The sequence below is a fragment of the Hyla sarda genome, chromosome 3 (assembly GCF_029499605.1).
Source record: "Hyla sarda isolate aHylSar1 chromosome 3, aHylSar1.hap1, whole genome shotgun sequence".
NCBI lineage: Eukaryota > Metazoa > Chordata > Amphibia > Anura > Hylidae > Hyla > Hyla sarda.
The window spans coordinates 305,852,538-305,870,358 of record NC_079191.1 but is presented as its reverse complement, the minus strand read 5'-3'; the positions used below and the strand labels follow the sequence as shown (position 1 = coordinate 305,870,358).

Genomic DNA, 17,821 nt, shown 5'->3' with positions numbered 1-17,821 from the left:
TGCACGGCAGGAGGAATGCGGCCGGAAAGTGCGGTGGTGGAGGAGGCAGCAGTGAAGATCGCTGGTTTACTGTGGCTTTCTAAAAGTTGCAAAACTACAACTCCCAGCATGCCCAGACAGCCAAAGGTTGTCTGGGCATGCTGGGAGTTGTAGTTTTGCAACATCTGGAGGGCCACAGTTTGGAGATCACCATACGGTGGTCTCCAAACTGTTGCGCTCCAGATGTTGCAAAACCACAATTCCCAGCATGCCCAGACAGTCAGGGATGTGGGACGGTGTAGTTCTGCAATATATGGCCCTTCAGATGTTGCAGAACTACAACTCCCAGCATGCCAGGACATTCTGGGCATGCTTGCAGTTGTAGTTTTGCAACATCTGGAGGGATACAGTTTGAAGACCACTACTTAGCGGTCTCCAAACTGTTCCTCCCCAGTTGTTGCATAATTACAACTCCTAGCATGCCTTTTGGTTGTCAGTATATGTTGGGAGTGGTAGTTTTGCAACAACTGTAGGCACACTGTTAGGGAAAAACTGAGCTAGAGTCTGTTACCTAACTCAGTGTTTCCTAACCTGTGTGCCTCCTGACATTGCAAAACTGCAACTCCCAGAATGCACTGACAGACCGTACATGCTGGGAGTTGTAGTTTTGCCACAGGGGAAATACACGGGTTGGAATCACTGAGCTAGAGTCTGTTTCTTAACTCAGTGGTTCCCCACCAGTGTGGCTACAGCTGTTACAAAACTACAATTCCCAGCATGTACAGTCTACAGTCTGTCAGTGCATTGTGGGAGTTGTAGTTTTGCAACAGCTGAAGGTTTGCCCCCACCCAACCATATGAATGTACAGGGTACATTCACACGGGCAGGTTTACAGTGAATTTTCTGCTGCAGCTCAAACTCCCAGCGCAAAACTCACTGTGAACCCCTGCCCGTTTGAATGTACCCTAAAAACACTACACTAACACAAAATAAAAAGTAAAACACTACATATACACCCCCTTACACTGTTCCCCCCCCCCCCCCAATAAAAATGAAAAATGTCTCATACGGCAGTGTTTACTAAACGGAGCCTCCAGCTGTTGCAAAACAACAACTCCCCAGTATTGCCGGACAGCCATTGACTGTCCTGGCAGGCTGGGAGTTTTGCAATAGCTGGAGGCACCCTGTTTGGGAAACACTGCCATAGGGATTTGGTGGAGACAAGCGCCATCCTTGTATCCGGGTCCGCCCCTATTGCAAGTTCCTAATTTAGGTCTCAAATGCGCATGGTGCTCTCTCACTTCAGAGCCCTGTCGTATTTCATGGCAACAGTTTAGGGTCACTTATGGGGTATTTCCATAGTCGGAAGAAATTGCGTTACATAATTTGGAGGGATTTTTGTCCTTTTACCCCTTATGAAAAGGAAAAGTTAGGGGCTACACTAGCCTGTTTGTGTAAAAAAATAAAAATTTTCACACTAACATGCTGTTGTTGCCCCATACTTTTCATTTTCACAAGAGATAAAAGGAGAAAAAGACCCCCAAAATTTGTAACACAATTTCTTCCTAGTACGGAAATACCCCATATGTGGACGTAGAATGCTGGCCCGGGCACAGGGGATTATGAAAAGTGTACACTACAGATCTACTTTAAGTCTCCCACTACCAGCACCTGTCTGGCCTCCCATGCACTCCTCCTTCCCACCTTACTGGAGCAGACATTGCAGGCAGTTGCAGTGACTTGCTGCAGTACTTCTAGCTATGAACTGGCATCCCCCTCAATTGCCAACCAGACAAACTTGTTGGTGTGTGCCAGATCAGGTCTAGCCTCCCTGACTCTTTTCCCCCTGAGCTGTTTTCTAACTGTCCTGCACCCCCATCCCAATATCCTCCCCCACCTCAGCAGCTGACTCCCTTCCATATTGTCAGTGGATCTTAGTATCACCAGTTGCTCCTCTAGATCCAGTATCGAGGCTTCCAAATGAGCAACCCACACATATCTCACACAACAATATGCACCCTCGAACCTCTGAAGGATTGCATACGTTGAGCAAGATGTACACCTCACCGCATTGTCAAACATGGAGGACATCTTGGAAATGGGGATAGCTCCCAAAAGAGCACATTAAAATCGCTACTACCAGTGAAAATGAAGACTGGCTTGATCACACATTGTGTGGGGCTGTGCTAAGGTCCGGGACTACTGGAAGTCGATTGTGTCTTACATAGCTAGACATAGCTGAAAGATTTCTCTCCCCTTTTATCCTCCTCTCCTCAGGCCTTCGGGCTGTCCCACAATTGGTCCATGTAATTTTATTGGTTGCCAAAAGGGTGTTGATGAGGCTGTAGCTTAGTCCCAAACTGTCAACTGTCCAGGATGTTGTTGTAGACCTTAAGGACCTTGCCAATTTTTTCTTTTGCACTTTAGATTTTTTCCTCGATGCCCTTTAATGGCCATAACTGACCTACACACCTATAAGAGGGCTTGTTTTTTGCGGGACCAATTGTTCTTTGTAATGACTTCCTTAATTTTCCCATAACATATGCTTTGAAATGGATAAAAATATATTTGTGATTTGACATTGAAAAATAATTGGGGGGTTCTCTTTTACCCCATTCACAGTGCGGTCAAACTAACATATCTTGATACTTTAGGTCTGCTTTGATACCTAATTTGTATAGTTTCTGTTATGTTTTACTAATTTAAAAAATTCCAAATTGATATTTTTTGATCCCTATAACTTTAAAAAATTTTCACATACTGGGCTGTTTGAGGGCTCATTTTTTGCACTGTGATCTTTAGTTATAGAGGTATTGGTTGTGCTTTTTGGTTGCTTTTTACTTATTTTTGGTTGCTTTTTACTTATTGTTTTCTAGAATATGATGTAATAAAAACCCCACAATGTTGAGGTTGTTGTTGTTTTTTTTTTTTTTTTATATGTCTATGTCAATAATGTTATATTTTAATATAATGAAATAGAGAGCAAAAAGTGACACTCACCAATCCTTTATTGTTTTAAATTTTTTATCCAAACATTGTGCAAGATTCCAACAATTTCCTACATTGGGCGCAGACATTTATGGTCCTTTTAGACCTTTAAGTGTCCCTTTGGACAGCTTTGACAGCGACAACCTAAAGGATTAAAAGCCATCCATGTCGATTGCTGCACGCCAGCTATTAGTGGTGGCCCCCTTAGGTGCTGAAAACAGCTGGGGGCCACCCCATATGATATGGGCTCAAGTGAGGAGTCTGCCCCATACCTTCCTAACGCCATCATGACCTGTATATACATCATGAGCTTGGATGCAGAATGTCAAGAAATGCAAGCAAAACATCTGTTTACCAAATGGAGGACCTTCCTTGTGGCCCACTATACCAGAGAGCAATCACTGATATTTTGCTTCCTTCCCTCTCTACCGAATGGTATAGGAACTTTAGTGTTAAACAAAACAGTTTATTGACAGAAATATAAAACTTACATACAGCTTGTCCAGAATCCCAAACTAGGGCGCAGCAAGTCAAAAGGCAAATATAGTACAGATAACTTCAAAACCGGGGTGGAAGTCAGAGAGTGGGCAGATGAAGTACAATATATGGGGTATGGGATAGGGGAGGGACAGGGCTACCCAGATCTCAAAAGAGGGTCAAGTAAAAGACAAAAAGGGGTACACAGATGGGTATGTATTAAAATAATAAATGGACTGAGGAAGGTAAAGGAAGAGTCAAGCCACGGTGCCATACTCGATAGAACAAATCAAGGGTATCTTCCCGAACTGCTGACATTTTTTCAGAGAGCATGATGTTATTAATCCAAAGAAGGAAAGAAACCGACCTGGTCATTATAAAAAGAGGGTCAAGTAAAAGACAAAAAGGGGTACACAGATGGGTATGTATTAAAATAATAAATGGACTGAGGAAGGTAAAGGAAGAGTCAAGCCACGGTGCCATACTCGATAGAACAAATCAAGGGTATCTTCCCGAACTGCTGACATTTTTTCAGAGAGCATGATGTTATTAATCCAAAGAAGGAAAGAAACCGACCTGGTCATTATGGAACAGGCCCGGTAGAAGGGAGTTCAGATGTCTAACTAAGATAGAAGTAAAAAGGTTAGTGTCAAGATTAATAAGAGAATTAGAAAGAGAAATAGGATGGTATTTAAAAGGAAGGATAGATGGACCATCTATCCTTCCTTAGGTTTAGGATAGGTTTAGGGATCACAACTATAGAAGCATGAAGATAGATGGACCATCTATCCTTCCTTAGGTTTAGGATAGGTTTAGGGATCACAACTATAGAAGCATGAAGAAAGTCAGATTGCATAAGAGCACCAGAAAGAAGTTTTATTACAGAAAGAAGAAACATGGGGAATGATGATATGGGAAAACTTTTTATAATATAAAGCAGAAAGCACATCGGGTCCCGGAGCCTTACCCAGTTTCAAGGCAGAGATTACCGTCGCCACCTCTTCAGGGGACACTGGTGCGTTCAGGGAGTCTTGTTGATCAGATGATAAAGTAGGCAGGGATAACGATGCCAGGAAGGAAAGGAGTAAATAAATTAATATCAGGAAGGGAGGGAAAGGAAATCAGGGAGTGGGGAGTATTCTACTAGTCCAGCAGGAGCATGAATAAGTGGGTAAAGGACAGTCACGGAAAACGTGGGAGAGGCCCACTCCAATATGTCAGTCAAACCAAGGTGAACATCATCTTCTGTAGCTGAGTATTCATCCGTCAGGATAGGATGGGAGAGATCTGCGCTTCTTCTGGCTAGAGCCTTGCCTAGTGTTCTGTGAACAGGCTGGCTGGGGAGAAACATCCTTGCAGGAAATCTGTTCTCGGCGGAGAGCATCTTGAGCCTCGGAGAGAGTCCGCACTAGGTAGATGTAAGAGTTGATCTGGAACTGGAGGCTAAAGGGAAAGCCACATCGGTATTTGATCTGAAGCTTTTGAAGCGTGAGTGTGACAGGTCACATGGCACGGTGCCTCTCAAGTGTGGAGGGAGCCAAATCAGCATAAATACGACAGACACAGGCATGCCCGGGAGGGGAGACACATTGCGGGCAGCTTGAAGAATACGATCCCTCATATCAAGGTAATGTAGCTTTAGGATCACATCCCTGGGAATGTCAGGGTTCTTAGGACGGGCCAGAGCTCTATGGATCTGGTCCATACAAAATTGTGTCACATCACCATGTGGGTAACATTAAGTTCAATGTCTTCCAGCTTGCCTGCATTGTTATTAAGCAGTAACTTATGGTTCTCCACGTCATCTACGAGCTCGTCATGTTTAATCTCAAGGTCCGAGACCTGTTGCCCCAGCTCATGTACCTGTTTGGTAAAGTCCGCTTTTGCTTTGGTTAGCTCTTCCGGAAACAGCTTCTGAATATGGGCAAATAAAGCTAGTGGGTCCATGGGGTGTGCAGCTAGAGACTGAGCTAGCAGCAGGTCGACTATGTCATCGTCTTCCACTGCTGGGCTGGGAGTGCGGGCTGGGGCCAGCGCCATGTTGGATTGCTGGCCCGCTCGAAACATCTCCGGAATAGTCTAGGATAATGGCTGAGAATCCCCTCTGGGATTCTTCTTGTCCTTGCCGGACATGTTAGCAAGAGGTAGGGAAAAAATCTGCTGCTTAGGAGCCAGTAAAGGAGCTTAGAAAGGCTAAATGCAGATGGCCGTTATAGAGCTCACATGAAGTGCGTCCTCTTCAGCGAGTCCCTAAACTTAAAGACGTACCCCGCGTCATAGCGGGACGGTCCTGGCGGCTATTGGTAGCCTTGACGGCTAATAGCGGGCGTCACCGATCGCTGTGACGTGCGCTATTAACCCATTAGACGCGGCGATCAAAGTCGATCGCCGCGTCTAAAGTTACAAAAAAGCACTCCCGGCAGCTCAATTGGGTTGATCGGGGGCCACCATGGTGAAACCGCGGTGTACCTGCCTCCTCTGCATCCGATCACCAAATGACTACTCCGTGCCTAAGATCCAGGCAGTAGCAGTCAAGCAGCGATAACACTGATCAATGCTCAGCAGTGATCAGTGTAAGAGATCAGAGTATTGATTGTTATAGTACCCTATGGGGCCTATAACATTGCAAAAAAAAAAAGTGAAAACAAAAAGTTAATAAAGATGATTTAACCCCTCCTCTAATAAAAGTTTGAATCACCTCCCTTTTCCCATAAAAAAATAAACTGTAAATAAAAATAAACATATGTGGTATCGCTGCGTGCGTAAATGTCCAAACTATAAAAATATATTGTTATTTAAACTGCACGGTCAATGGCGTACACGCAAACAAAGTGTCCAAAATAGCGTATTTTTGGTCACTTTTTATACCATAAATTTTTTTATAAAAAGCAATCAAAAAGTCAGATTACAACAAAAACTGTACCGATAAAATCTTCAGATCATGGTGCAAAAAATTAGCCCTGATATCGCCCAGTAGGTGGAAAAATATTTTCATGCTTGTAGTTATGATTTTTTCCAGAAGTAAGACTAAATCAAACCTATATAAGTAGGATATAATTTTCATCGTATCGACCTACAGAATAAAAATAAGGCCTAATTTTTACCGAAAAATGTACTGCGTAGAAACGGGAGCGCCCAAAATTTTTTATTTTTTTTATTTTTTCTTCTATTTTGTCGCACAATGATTTTTTTGTTTTTTTGTTTTGCCGTAGATATTTGGGTAAAATGACTGATGTCATTACAAAGTAGAATTGGTGGTGCAAAAAATAAGCCATCATATGGATTTTAGGTGCAAAATTGAAAGGGTTATGGTTTTTAAAAGGTAAGGAGGAAAAAAACAAAAGTGCAAAAATGGAAAAACACTCAGTCCTTAAGGGGTTAAAGGAGAACTCCTGTTTATTAAAACGTATCCCCTATCATCCTAAGGGATGTCAGACGTCGCCCCGGCTCTCCTCCAGAATGGGGCGTATTGACCACTGCACGAAGTTGCAGCCAATATACCCCCTCCATGCATCTCTATGGGAAAGCCGGAGTGCTGCACTTGGCAAACTCCAGCTCTGCTACAGAGCTGCATGGAGGGGGGCATGTCAGCTGCAGCTTCGTGCAGTGATCAACACTACTTTTTATATGCAGAGAGCGGGGGAGAGGTGCTGGAGATCGCTGGGAGATCCCAGTGGTCGGACACTCCGTGATCTGACATTTATCCCCTATCCTAGCGGTTGGCCCCCCACCCACCCCGCAATCTGTCACTTATCCCATATTGTACTGCATTAGGCTGTAAAATCTGCATTCTACTAGTACAATCTACCTCAGGCAGACTGTGTGAGTAGTTAACATGGTAGGCAAAAGGCCTCCAGCTGCTATGTAAATTGATCAACATGCAGGGGTGCTGATAAGAGATCTGTCAGACAGCCCCTAAATGCAGTGATTGTTATCAATTACAGCATTTAGGGGGTTAAATGATTTGTATCAGCATGATCGCAGATACTGGTAATTAATGAGTCAGAGCAGAGCTGCAATGATTGATGGGAGATGTAGGACAAGGGCAGGAAAGGATGGCAAAGAATATCAAGCAGCCAGAGAAGACAATAGAGGCCACAGGAGCCATGCATATCAGGCAGAATGGTTTAAAGGGAATGTTTCCAGGTGGTGTGGTGGCTATGGAGATATATATGTTTCTCTGGAGTACCCCTTTAAATCTGAAGCAGATCAAGTTTGTGTGAAGATACCCTAAAGATCCTAAGTATCAGAAAAAATTGAGAAAAGTAAAAGAGATCAGAAGAATAGGAGAAAAGAGCAGGTGCAGAGAGATCTATATCTATAACCTATTCAAGGGAATGCAAATCATAGGAAAAATAAGGGGTGAACGTATGTATGCTGATGAATCTTTAAGTAGAGGTCTTCTCTTCATCTTGTCATCCACTACTAAGGAAGGATTTAGGACTTTTTGTGTTTTTTTTTTTTGTCATGTTTAAAAACCTAATTGACATATAAACATCAATTCATTCTGTTGATTCATTCAGTTAATACTTAGCTGATTTAAAGGGATTTTCTGAAATCATTATATTTATGGCCTATCCTTAGGGTAAGCCATCAATATCAGATCAGTGGGTGGTCAACCACACTCACCAGCTGTTAAAAGTGGCAGTACACATTCCAGTGATTGCAGTGGTCTCTTATTTATTTACTGTCATGCTTTGTGTGATTGTAATTTATTGCATGACTTGAATGACTGAACGAACAATAAAGCTCTTTCAATAACGGGCTCTTATTTATTTACATCGCTCTCCACTACCACCACGGCCATCAGTATTTTGATCTGTGAAAATCCCTTTAAGTGATGCTAATGCGTAAAGACTTTGATTAGCAAAAACACAAAAAAAGAAAAGAAAAAAAAGACAAATAACCAGCACTACTACCTAATACACAGGTGCACGCTCCTGTGGCAAATACAAAGTATACAAAAAGAAGGTTGCAGCAGCACTCCTGGTCAAAAAATGGAGGCTCTTAGCGCACTTTTTGACCAAGAGTGCTGCTGCAACCTTCTTTTTTGTATACTTTATATTTGCCACAGCAGCGTGCACCCCTGTATTAGGTAGTTGTTCTGGCTATTTTTCTTTTTTGTGTTTTTGCTATGCAAGTTAGCGGGAGTGGCAACCTCTCTAGCCGTGCACCCCTCCCTGTTTCATAGGAGGTTTTTAAATTGATAGTGGATCCGGCATGTCACCCAGTCAGAGGCCATATGCCCAGCAGAGGTGAGTGGATTAAGCATGTTAGGGTCCATTAGACAAGAGGGGGACATTCAGGATCCACTATCAATTTGAAAAGTGCGCTAAGAGCCTCCATTTTTTTGAGCAAGAGTGCTGCTGCAACCTTCTTTTTTGTATACTTTGTAAAGAATTTGATACCTTTTTTTAATGATTATGTGATATTATTTTCAGCGGACCTGGAAAACATGACAAGTGTAGAACGCATTGCATTTCTCCAGGAAAAACTTCAAGAACTTCGTAAACACTATCTGTCATTAAAATCTGAAGTAGCCTCTATTGATAGAAGAAGAAGGCATTCTAAAAAGAAAGAAAGGAAAAGTATGTTTTTTGTGTATTTTTTTTTTTATATTATCTTGAGCTCTTAACAGCTATCATGGTATAACACTCTCATAAGCTAGATTGATCCGATAATAAACCTGCCACTGCTATGGGAGGATTCATCATGCGCGGAAAATCTGCTGTGTGAACAGTGCAGCAGAATGCTATTGAAATCAATGGGACTCTGCTGCAGCTGATCCATGTGGGATATTCTGTGAGAATATTCCGCACAAATTCCACCATGTGAACCGTGTACCCTAAGCCATAACAATGTGAAAACTGGTGGCCGAACGTTCGTTTGGCTGACGGCTATCTCTCTCTCCTGATTTATTGGGTAATAGGCTGAATGAGCTGTCTGTCAGGAGACCACCAAACATATTGGTCAGCTTTTCCTACCGTAATTGATGGATTTGGTCAACATTTTTTTCTTGTGTAATGTGCTAACTTCATACTTATAAGAGACAGCAATGATACCCAAATATGTTAATGTCAGCACAACCCAGTAATGTTACCAGCTGACCAACTACTATAGATGGAAGTGTCCCATCTGTAGAGCTGCTTCACGCACCCCTCCCCCCAGTATAATTACATGTAGAGTGACTTCTCTGAATATAGAAGGCTTGTACATATTAAATGTATGTTACTGTTAAGAATATTTTATTGTTCACAGGTGCTGTTCTGTCCACCATGTCATCATCACCTTCTTCAAGTTCAATCACTGCAGCTGTAATGTTGACCTTAGCAGACCCATCTCTATCAACATCAACACAGAATGCAATGACCGTTGAGTGCAGGTGACAGAGGGACCTTTTCATGCACTTGCACTTACTATCGTTCAACTTATTGAGGCCATTGACTTCTTTTTCTACTGCACAGCAACAAAAGTACAGACAGGCACTATTTTCTATTGCATTTTTAATGTGTTGTCCACTTTTTATGATGTAGAAGTAAACAGATTTTCTTCAAGCAATAACTGTTTCCAACTAGTCTGGGAGTTCTGTTTTGCACCCAATGCCTGCTGCTATTGGAGGAGAAGGCTATTGATGTATTTTATACAAGGGTAATGCAGTAAATATATTAAGGGTCCTTTACAGAGTGCTGTGCAGATTGTAACACAGTAGTTGTAATTGAGCTGTCATGATGCCAATTTGATGGGTTTAGAATGGCAATTGCAGTAGATAGAGCTGTGCCTAAATACTAAACTGGGACATGTGATAGTTATAACACATTATTCCATCATCATTGTTTATGTACTTTGTTATCAGTACATTTTTTCCTGTGCTTGATCATTTTTGGGCTAAATTAGAACTACGTTTTATAAAGTGGTACACTTGCCACATGGCAGACACCATTTAATAATAGAGGTAAGCTTAATATTGCTAATAAAAGTGCAAATTAAGGGGGGGGGGGTTAAAGTTGAAAATCTAATATGTACAAAATATTTCACCTGTCATAGTTGGGAAGGGTACAAAAGCCCTGTGAACAGGAGAACTGTAGTGCTTATAAGTTATAGATTGCGGTGGGTCCGAGCGCTGGGGCACTCAGCGATCTCCTGTACGGGGCCGTGGCAGTCTGCCAGAAGGACTGTCATCCCCAGCAGAAAGCTGCGGCAGGCATGCCCCTCCATGTATCTCTATGAGATTCATTGAGGGGGCATGCCGGCTGCCACATCATGTGGGGACGGAAGGCCCCCTTTCCTGTGCAATGCCACGAACCGTACAGGAGATTGCGGGGGACCCCAGCGCTAAGACCCCCATGATCTATAACTTATCCCCTATCCGAAGGATTGTGGATAAGTTCTGAGCCCTACAGATGTCCTTTAAGGACATTTCACATTGAGAAAGCGAAGCTCAAGATTTCATCTACTGATAGAAAGCCATTTATAGTGGTCTGCCCTAGTGAGGGATGTCCTTAGAGGCTGGGTTCACACTATGGAATTACCAGGCGGAAATTTTCATGCAGCAGAGTGTTTTGCGGACAATGGGATTCCACTGCACAGTGCCCACAATGGAATTTCAGCAATGGAGTTGAAATTCATTTGGCGAAAGAATGAACTTTTGGCCGAATACTGCGTGGAATACATTGCCGCCTATAGTGACTGGTAATGTCTGCCAGCCGCCCTCAGAATCTCTGACCGGAAATATTCCACAACGTGAACCCGGCCTAATAATACATTGAATTATTTATTGAATATTATGTTATATTTGGTAGGAAAAAGGAGTCATTGTAGGTTTCCTAGGCAGCAGCAAGGTTTGGCTGCACTATATTACTAGTCAGTTTGTATAATTTGCATTATTGGAAAGCATATCTTGCCACAGTATATCGCACAAGAAAAGATCACTGAGCGCTCACCCACTGATATGCCGGAAGAAGGACCTCTTCACCTGAAGAAAGCACTGATCTGTGCAGGTAGGCGACAGATGGAACCAGGGGGAGTTCAGACAACAGGCCAGGGACTATATAATGCCATTAGGCGCTTTGTCAGGCCGCTGAGATGTCATCACAATTACTCCATGTCTTTAACTTCTTCCCAGGTAACGTCATGCAAGTGAAAAGGGTGCAGATTAACTCTTAGCGTTACCATAATAGATAAGTTAAAACCATATATAAAGGAATAAACCTAACATGTGAGCTAGGGAATACTCAAGCAGGGGCTTATAGCAGAGCACATAATTCATTTTTATCATTGAGACCCAATGGCCCCATCGAGTCCAGTCTCAGAATCCATCTGGATTCTTTCAGTAGCAACATTTGGTGTCTGTCCTTTCCCCTTCCAGCATACTCAACCTTTTAGCTCCAAACTTTAAGGACGTCAGATTTATAAATCTTAACGAACCTTTACAGTACGTACTGATCTGAAATGTTCCCTGATCCTGTGGAACAGGGGGCGCTTAATCTTACCTATGTAATACAACCTGCATGTACAGACCATGCAGTATATCACATAGGTAGACCTACACGTGACAGGCTGCTTTACAAACACTGTATAACCTCCCAGTTGCATTGTTTCCGTTTTAATATTCATATCACAAAACGAGCAAGAACCACATGTGTGATTCCCTACGATTCTGGTATCGGTAAGCTAATTAGATTGTGATTTCTTCCTACTTTGTTTCTTTTTCAAATAGTCCCTTATTGTTTTATTATGTTTATATGTGATAATCGGTTTCTGAGTTGTTATATCATGAATATCGGGATCTCTTTACAACATAAACCAGTTTGAATAAATATTCTGCTTTATTCTGTCATTTAGAGGCGTATTCCTGAATGTAAAAAACGCTCTATGTGCCTGGGTATCTTTATCATTAAATTGCCTCCTTTTGGTAACCAATTCCTCTCTCTGAATCCTGGCTCTGGCTTGCGATATTACTTTTGAGGGGTAACCCCTAGCAGCTAAATGTCCAGCTAAATCGTCAAGTTGCTGATTAAATGTATCCATATTGTTGTGGCCTACCATTTGGCTGTAGTGGATACTGTTTTTAGTTTGCTCTGTATGTGAAGAATGATAATGAAGAAAAGCATTCCCGCCTGTCTCCTTTCTAAACCCTGATGTTTGGAGCTGACTGTTTTCTATCTTGATGTTAACATCTAAAAATTCCAAGGATTCTCCCCAAAAGACTGTGGTGAATAACATGTTCACCTCGTTAATGTCATTGAGGTCATTGACAAATTTACTGAACTGGTCAAAGGAACCTGACCAGATCAGGAAAATATTGTCCACATACCTCAATATCATCTTAATGTGATGCAGAAATGGGTTCAGCGGTGTGAATATATAATATATAATTTTCTCAAAAATGGATAAAAAAATATTGGCATAAACGCATGAAACTGGGGACCTCATCTGAACCAATTTCCATCACATTGGAAGCAATTGTTAGTGAGAATTAGATGTGTAGCCTCCATAATGAATTGGATAAAATCAGTACACTTCTCTGTTGAGGACAAAAAGGTCTTGAGAGCCTGTATACCCGCATCATGGGGGATGCGGGTATACAGGCTCTTGATGTCTATAGACGCCAAGCTGTAACCATCCCTCCACTGAAAATCCTGGAGGGCAATAATCAAGTCACTGGTATCCTTCAAAAATGTAGGTATCATTTTCAATAGAGGGGAAAGTAACCAATTAAGGTAACTGGACAGGAATTGTGTGGGAGACCCAATAGCAGCAATAATTGGCTGAAATGGGGGGGTTGATTTTTATTTAGTTTTGGGCAGGATGTACATGTATGGTTTCGATGAATTATTGGGAATGAGTTTCTGCGTTTTTTTTTGGCTGAGAATTCTATTCTCTACTTTTTTCCTTAGTAAGTTACAGACATCGTCCATAATCTTACTTGTAGGTTCCACTGTTGGTTTCTCATACAGCAACCCATTATTCAGCTGCTTACGGATTTTGTTGTCATAATCCTTCGGCCACAACATCAGCTAGCCAATCCAAGGCCTGCTGTTCCTCCATAGAAATGTTATAACCGGCCTTAGGATACTTTAATGCTTTAATTTCCCTACACACGGTACTGTAAAACAAATCTATGGGGCTGCCTGATGTGATGGGTGGGTTGAATGTGGAGAGATTCCCCCCTAGAAACACCTTACTCTCATTCTCCATGTCCCCTCCCTGTTGCTGCCATTCCTCCCCCTCATCCATAGACTCCATCAAATCTCTTGTTGCTGCATAATCTTGGGGTTCAAAACCCTACACCATCCAAAAACCCAACGGTCCTATAGAGTCTCTCCCTCTAATGGTGAGACATCTTTTTTATTTGGTTTTTGCATATGCATCACTGTGAAAAACTTCTTGAGATTAAGCTTTCTAACGGCCTTAAACAAGTCCTCCTCAAATGCTGGAAAATTGAAGTCCTCTTTTAGTCCAAAATTCAAACCCCTGTTTAATACCGACACACATCCTGGGGATAATTCCACATTAGCCAGATTCACCACCAGACTCTGTGATTTCTCTAACACCATGATACTGTTTTCCTTTTGTACATTTTTCTCACCGGTCGCTCTTTTTCTTCTACCACCTCACCTGATTCGACCCCTAACTGGGGTCACACTTGGTCCAGGGGTGGCTCTCCCCTGATCACCTTCATCGGGACTGGATTCCGACTCTGTTGTAAAATAATTGGATACCTTGGTTGGTTTCCTGCGATTACCATGTGGCTTAAATTTTCTGCCAAATTTACCTACTTACCTATTCTTATTTGTGTTTTTATTCCTGGAGAAAATGTGTTTCATTTCAAAATCCCTCTTAACAATTTATCCCGCATTGTCTTGTTAATAGTAGTTTGTAGTAGAGTTAGCTTTTTCTCTAGTTTCCCCATGAAGGTTGAAAACTGAGAATCTGACATCCTGGTTTTTAACTCCTGTCAGAGGTCGACAGTTACCTGTTCATACTCAATTCTATTTTGTTCCAGCACTAACTGTTGCAAATTTAATGAATGTTGTAGGTGCAAATCTTCCCATTTTTTCACAAATGTATGGTTGCCAGTAAATTGCGAGGTGGCTTATATAATCTAAGCCCCTAGGGGTTCAGTGATTTTCACTATACGCCTGTAACGAATTCACTGTCCAAAACAGTTTGGTTTCTCGTTCAACTAATAATTAAATCTTAAACTCCATGGGTTTTCGTGCTGAGCATTTGAATTCCATCCCTTAGCTCACATGATGAAAAGAATTCCCCATGTCCGCTCTCCCTGCACTAAATGTACTGCCCATATCTTCACCTGTAATCTCCATATTCATTAGCAATGAACCAAGGGAACCTTCTTATAGACCAACGACGTGCTCTGGACAATAAAGATACAAAATATACACCGCTGAACCCATTTCTGCATCACATTAAGATGATATTGAGGTATGGGAATGATATTTTCCTGATCTGGTCAGGTTCCTTTGACCAGTTCAGTGAATTTGTCACCTACCGTAAAAAACGGATGTATAATAACGGATAAAATAATGGGTGCTAACGGCTGAATAAATATTAATCCGTTAAGACCCGTTATCCCTCATGTATGGCCGTAATACACCTCTGCCTACAAACTCCCACAGCCGGGACTACTACTACTCCCATCATGGAACAGACTTCTTTCCCTGATGGGAGTAGTAATTCCCTGGTTGTGGGAGTCTTCAGACAGCTGGGGAGGCTACATTAGTGTTTGTACTACTACCCCCATTATGGAACAGAGTCTGAGGGGGGCTGAGGGATTGATCGCACCAGGTTTCACTTCTGAGACCCGTTGCGATCCAAAGTTATTAAGCAGGGGAGCGAGCAGCATGCTCCGCAACCCTGCGATGTATCATGTGTTTTAGCTTTCCTTTTTGAATCCCCCGCGGGGAGCCCTGAATGGCCAGTACTGAGGAGCCATTCAGGGCTCTCAGCGGGAGATTTAAAAATGAACATTGTGAGTAGCAGGCGGGCCATAGCTATAATAAAAGCGCTGTGGATGGCAAGATGTATAGCGCTGCAGGGGGGGGCAGACATATAGCCTATATATCTAGCCTCCCAGCACATTTATAATATGCCCCCTGCAGCGCATTATAAAGATATGACCCCTGCTAATGCATAACATATATATATACCCCCCCGCCGGGGCATTTATACATATATACCCCCCCCCCAGCGCATATATAATGTACCCTCGCAGCTCAGCGCATCTATATACATATGCTACTGCAGTGCTATATGTAAAAAGCATTCTAGCAGCAGCATCGGCTGGCCCGATGGTGCTGATAGAAATACTTTTCATACATAGCGCTGCGACGGCATATGTATATAGAAGCGCTGGGGGGCAGATAGAGCTATATGTCTGCCCCCCCCCCAGCGCTTCTATATACATATACTCCTGCAGCGCTATGAATGAAAAGTATTTCTCTTAGCAGCACATAGTGCCAGCAGCCGGCTGCTGGCACTATGCGCTGCTAATAGATATACAAAATTTTCATAAAGGCTTATCTGTTTGCCATAGACCTCAATGTTAAAAATAACGGCCATTCATTTATCCGTTTCTTGTGGCGGAAGTAAAATGAGTGCATGTTCTGTTAATTCTTCCGTCACAACTATCGTCCGTTAGTCATGACGAACTATAAGTGGGTCATAATGGATAATCAAAAAATCCCATAGACTGTAATGGGATTTTGTAACGGACGTTTAAAATCCTTTTTTAAAGTTTTTGTAACGGATGTTTATAACGGATCTTTTAACTGATGAATTTTATAGTGTGAAAGCAGCCTAAGATTTATTAATCACATGGCTGAGTGTCATTATAATGATCTGATGTCCTTAAAGTTTGGAGCTATCGAAAGGTTTGAGTATGCTGGAAGGAGGAAGGACCAAATATTGCTATCGAAAGAATCTAGATGGATTCTGAGACTGGACACGACGGGGCCATTGGGTCTCAAATATGAAAATGAATTAGGGGCTCTGCTATAAGCCCCTGATTAAGAATTCCCTAGCTCACACATTAGGTTTATTCCTTTATATATGTTTTTAACTTATCTAGTATGGTCACAAGCATGTTAAGAGTTAATCTGCACTTTTTCACTTGCATGACGTTACCTGGGAAGAAGTTAAAGACCTGGAGTAGACGTTATGACAGCGGCCTGACAAAGCGCCTAGTGGCGTGATATGGTCTGTGGCCCGGTGTCTGAACTCCCCCTGGTTCAATCTGTTGCCTCCCTGCATGGATCAATGCTTTCTTTGGATGAAGAGGTCCCTCTGCCGGCATATCAGTGGGTGAGCGCTCCGTGATCTTTTCTTGTGCAATATACTATTACATGTCTGTGATTCACATGTGTAGCTCCACCCCAATTCCTGTCTTCAGTATACCTGCTCCATTGCTGCAGTGACCGGAACGTGTATTGTTGGACTTACTTATACAGAGTGCCTTCTCTGTGGCCCTGTTCTCTCTAGTGATTCTTTGCCCCTGATGATACCCCATCCCTGTATGCAACCAGACGTCACATCCGTTTAACATATGGCTGCTTATGGAGGAGCATGTGATGATGACTGTGCTTGCGCTCCTTGCTTGAGTTCAGTACTGTTATGGAGGAGGCACAGTGACGTGTATCCGTAGGCAGACATATCATGGACAAATGAGCCATCCGGCTGCATACAGGGATGGGGATGGGCAGTGGGTAAAGCTGCATCCTTAGAAAAGGGCTGCAGAGAAGGCATGTCACACATTATGCAATGGTTACTAAAAAAAAAAATTATTAAAAAAAATTTAAAACTGACTCCTGGACCCTGAATGTGTTGTACTTAAATTTTATTATTATTATAATTATAATAATAATAATACACTTCTTTAACAAAAGCTATTTTGTAATGTGTTATGGTTAATGAAAGTAAACCAGTTTTCCCTCTTTGCAGATGTCATTTGCTTGACTTGGCAGACTTAAAATAAAGCACAGATTGTTTGGTTCTTACAGTTATTTAGTCCACTTATCCAATTAAAATACTACACTTGGTATTTTTTATAAAAATAAATGTGATGTTAGACACTTTAATAAGGATTTTTAACAAAACTGAGTAACAAGCCATATGCGTTACTGTTAACATGGACCTACTTCTTGTTACATGTCCTCCAATTGGTGGAAGTACGTGGAGAAAAATCGTTTAGTAAATTATCAGCACCTTCACTTTCATGTTTCTCTCCTGAATGTAATTTGTCTCTTTGGCAGGCATTTGTGTAGTACATTGCTTGGAATTATAGTTAAAAGGCTATTAAATTCATTGCAGTGCTTCTAGGTAGTTAAGACTGTTATATAGTTTTGAGTCTAGCAAACAT

At 42.1% G+C, this 17,821-nt stretch overlaps 1 protein-coding gene across 8 annotated transcripts in view; it reads left to right on the top strand.

Annotated features, from left to right (window-relative positions):
- The window catches only part of ARID4B (AT-rich interaction domain 4B), a 424,644-nt gene extending 408,249 nt beyond the window's left edge, over nt 1–16,395 (top strand). For all 8 annotated transcript variants that reach the window (XM_056566987.1, XM_056566988.1, XM_056566991.1 and 5 more), the window contains 2 exons: nt 8,886–9,032; nt 9,703–16,395. In XM_056566987.1, the coding sequence (XP_056422962.1) occupies nt 8,886–9,032; nt 9,703–9,830 (275 nt within the window). In that variant the 3' untranslated portion in view covers nt 9,831–16,395. The remainder of the gene's footprint in view (nt 1–8,885; nt 9,033–9,702) is intronic.
- Nucleotides 16,396–17,821: the final 1,426 nt, after the last annotated feature.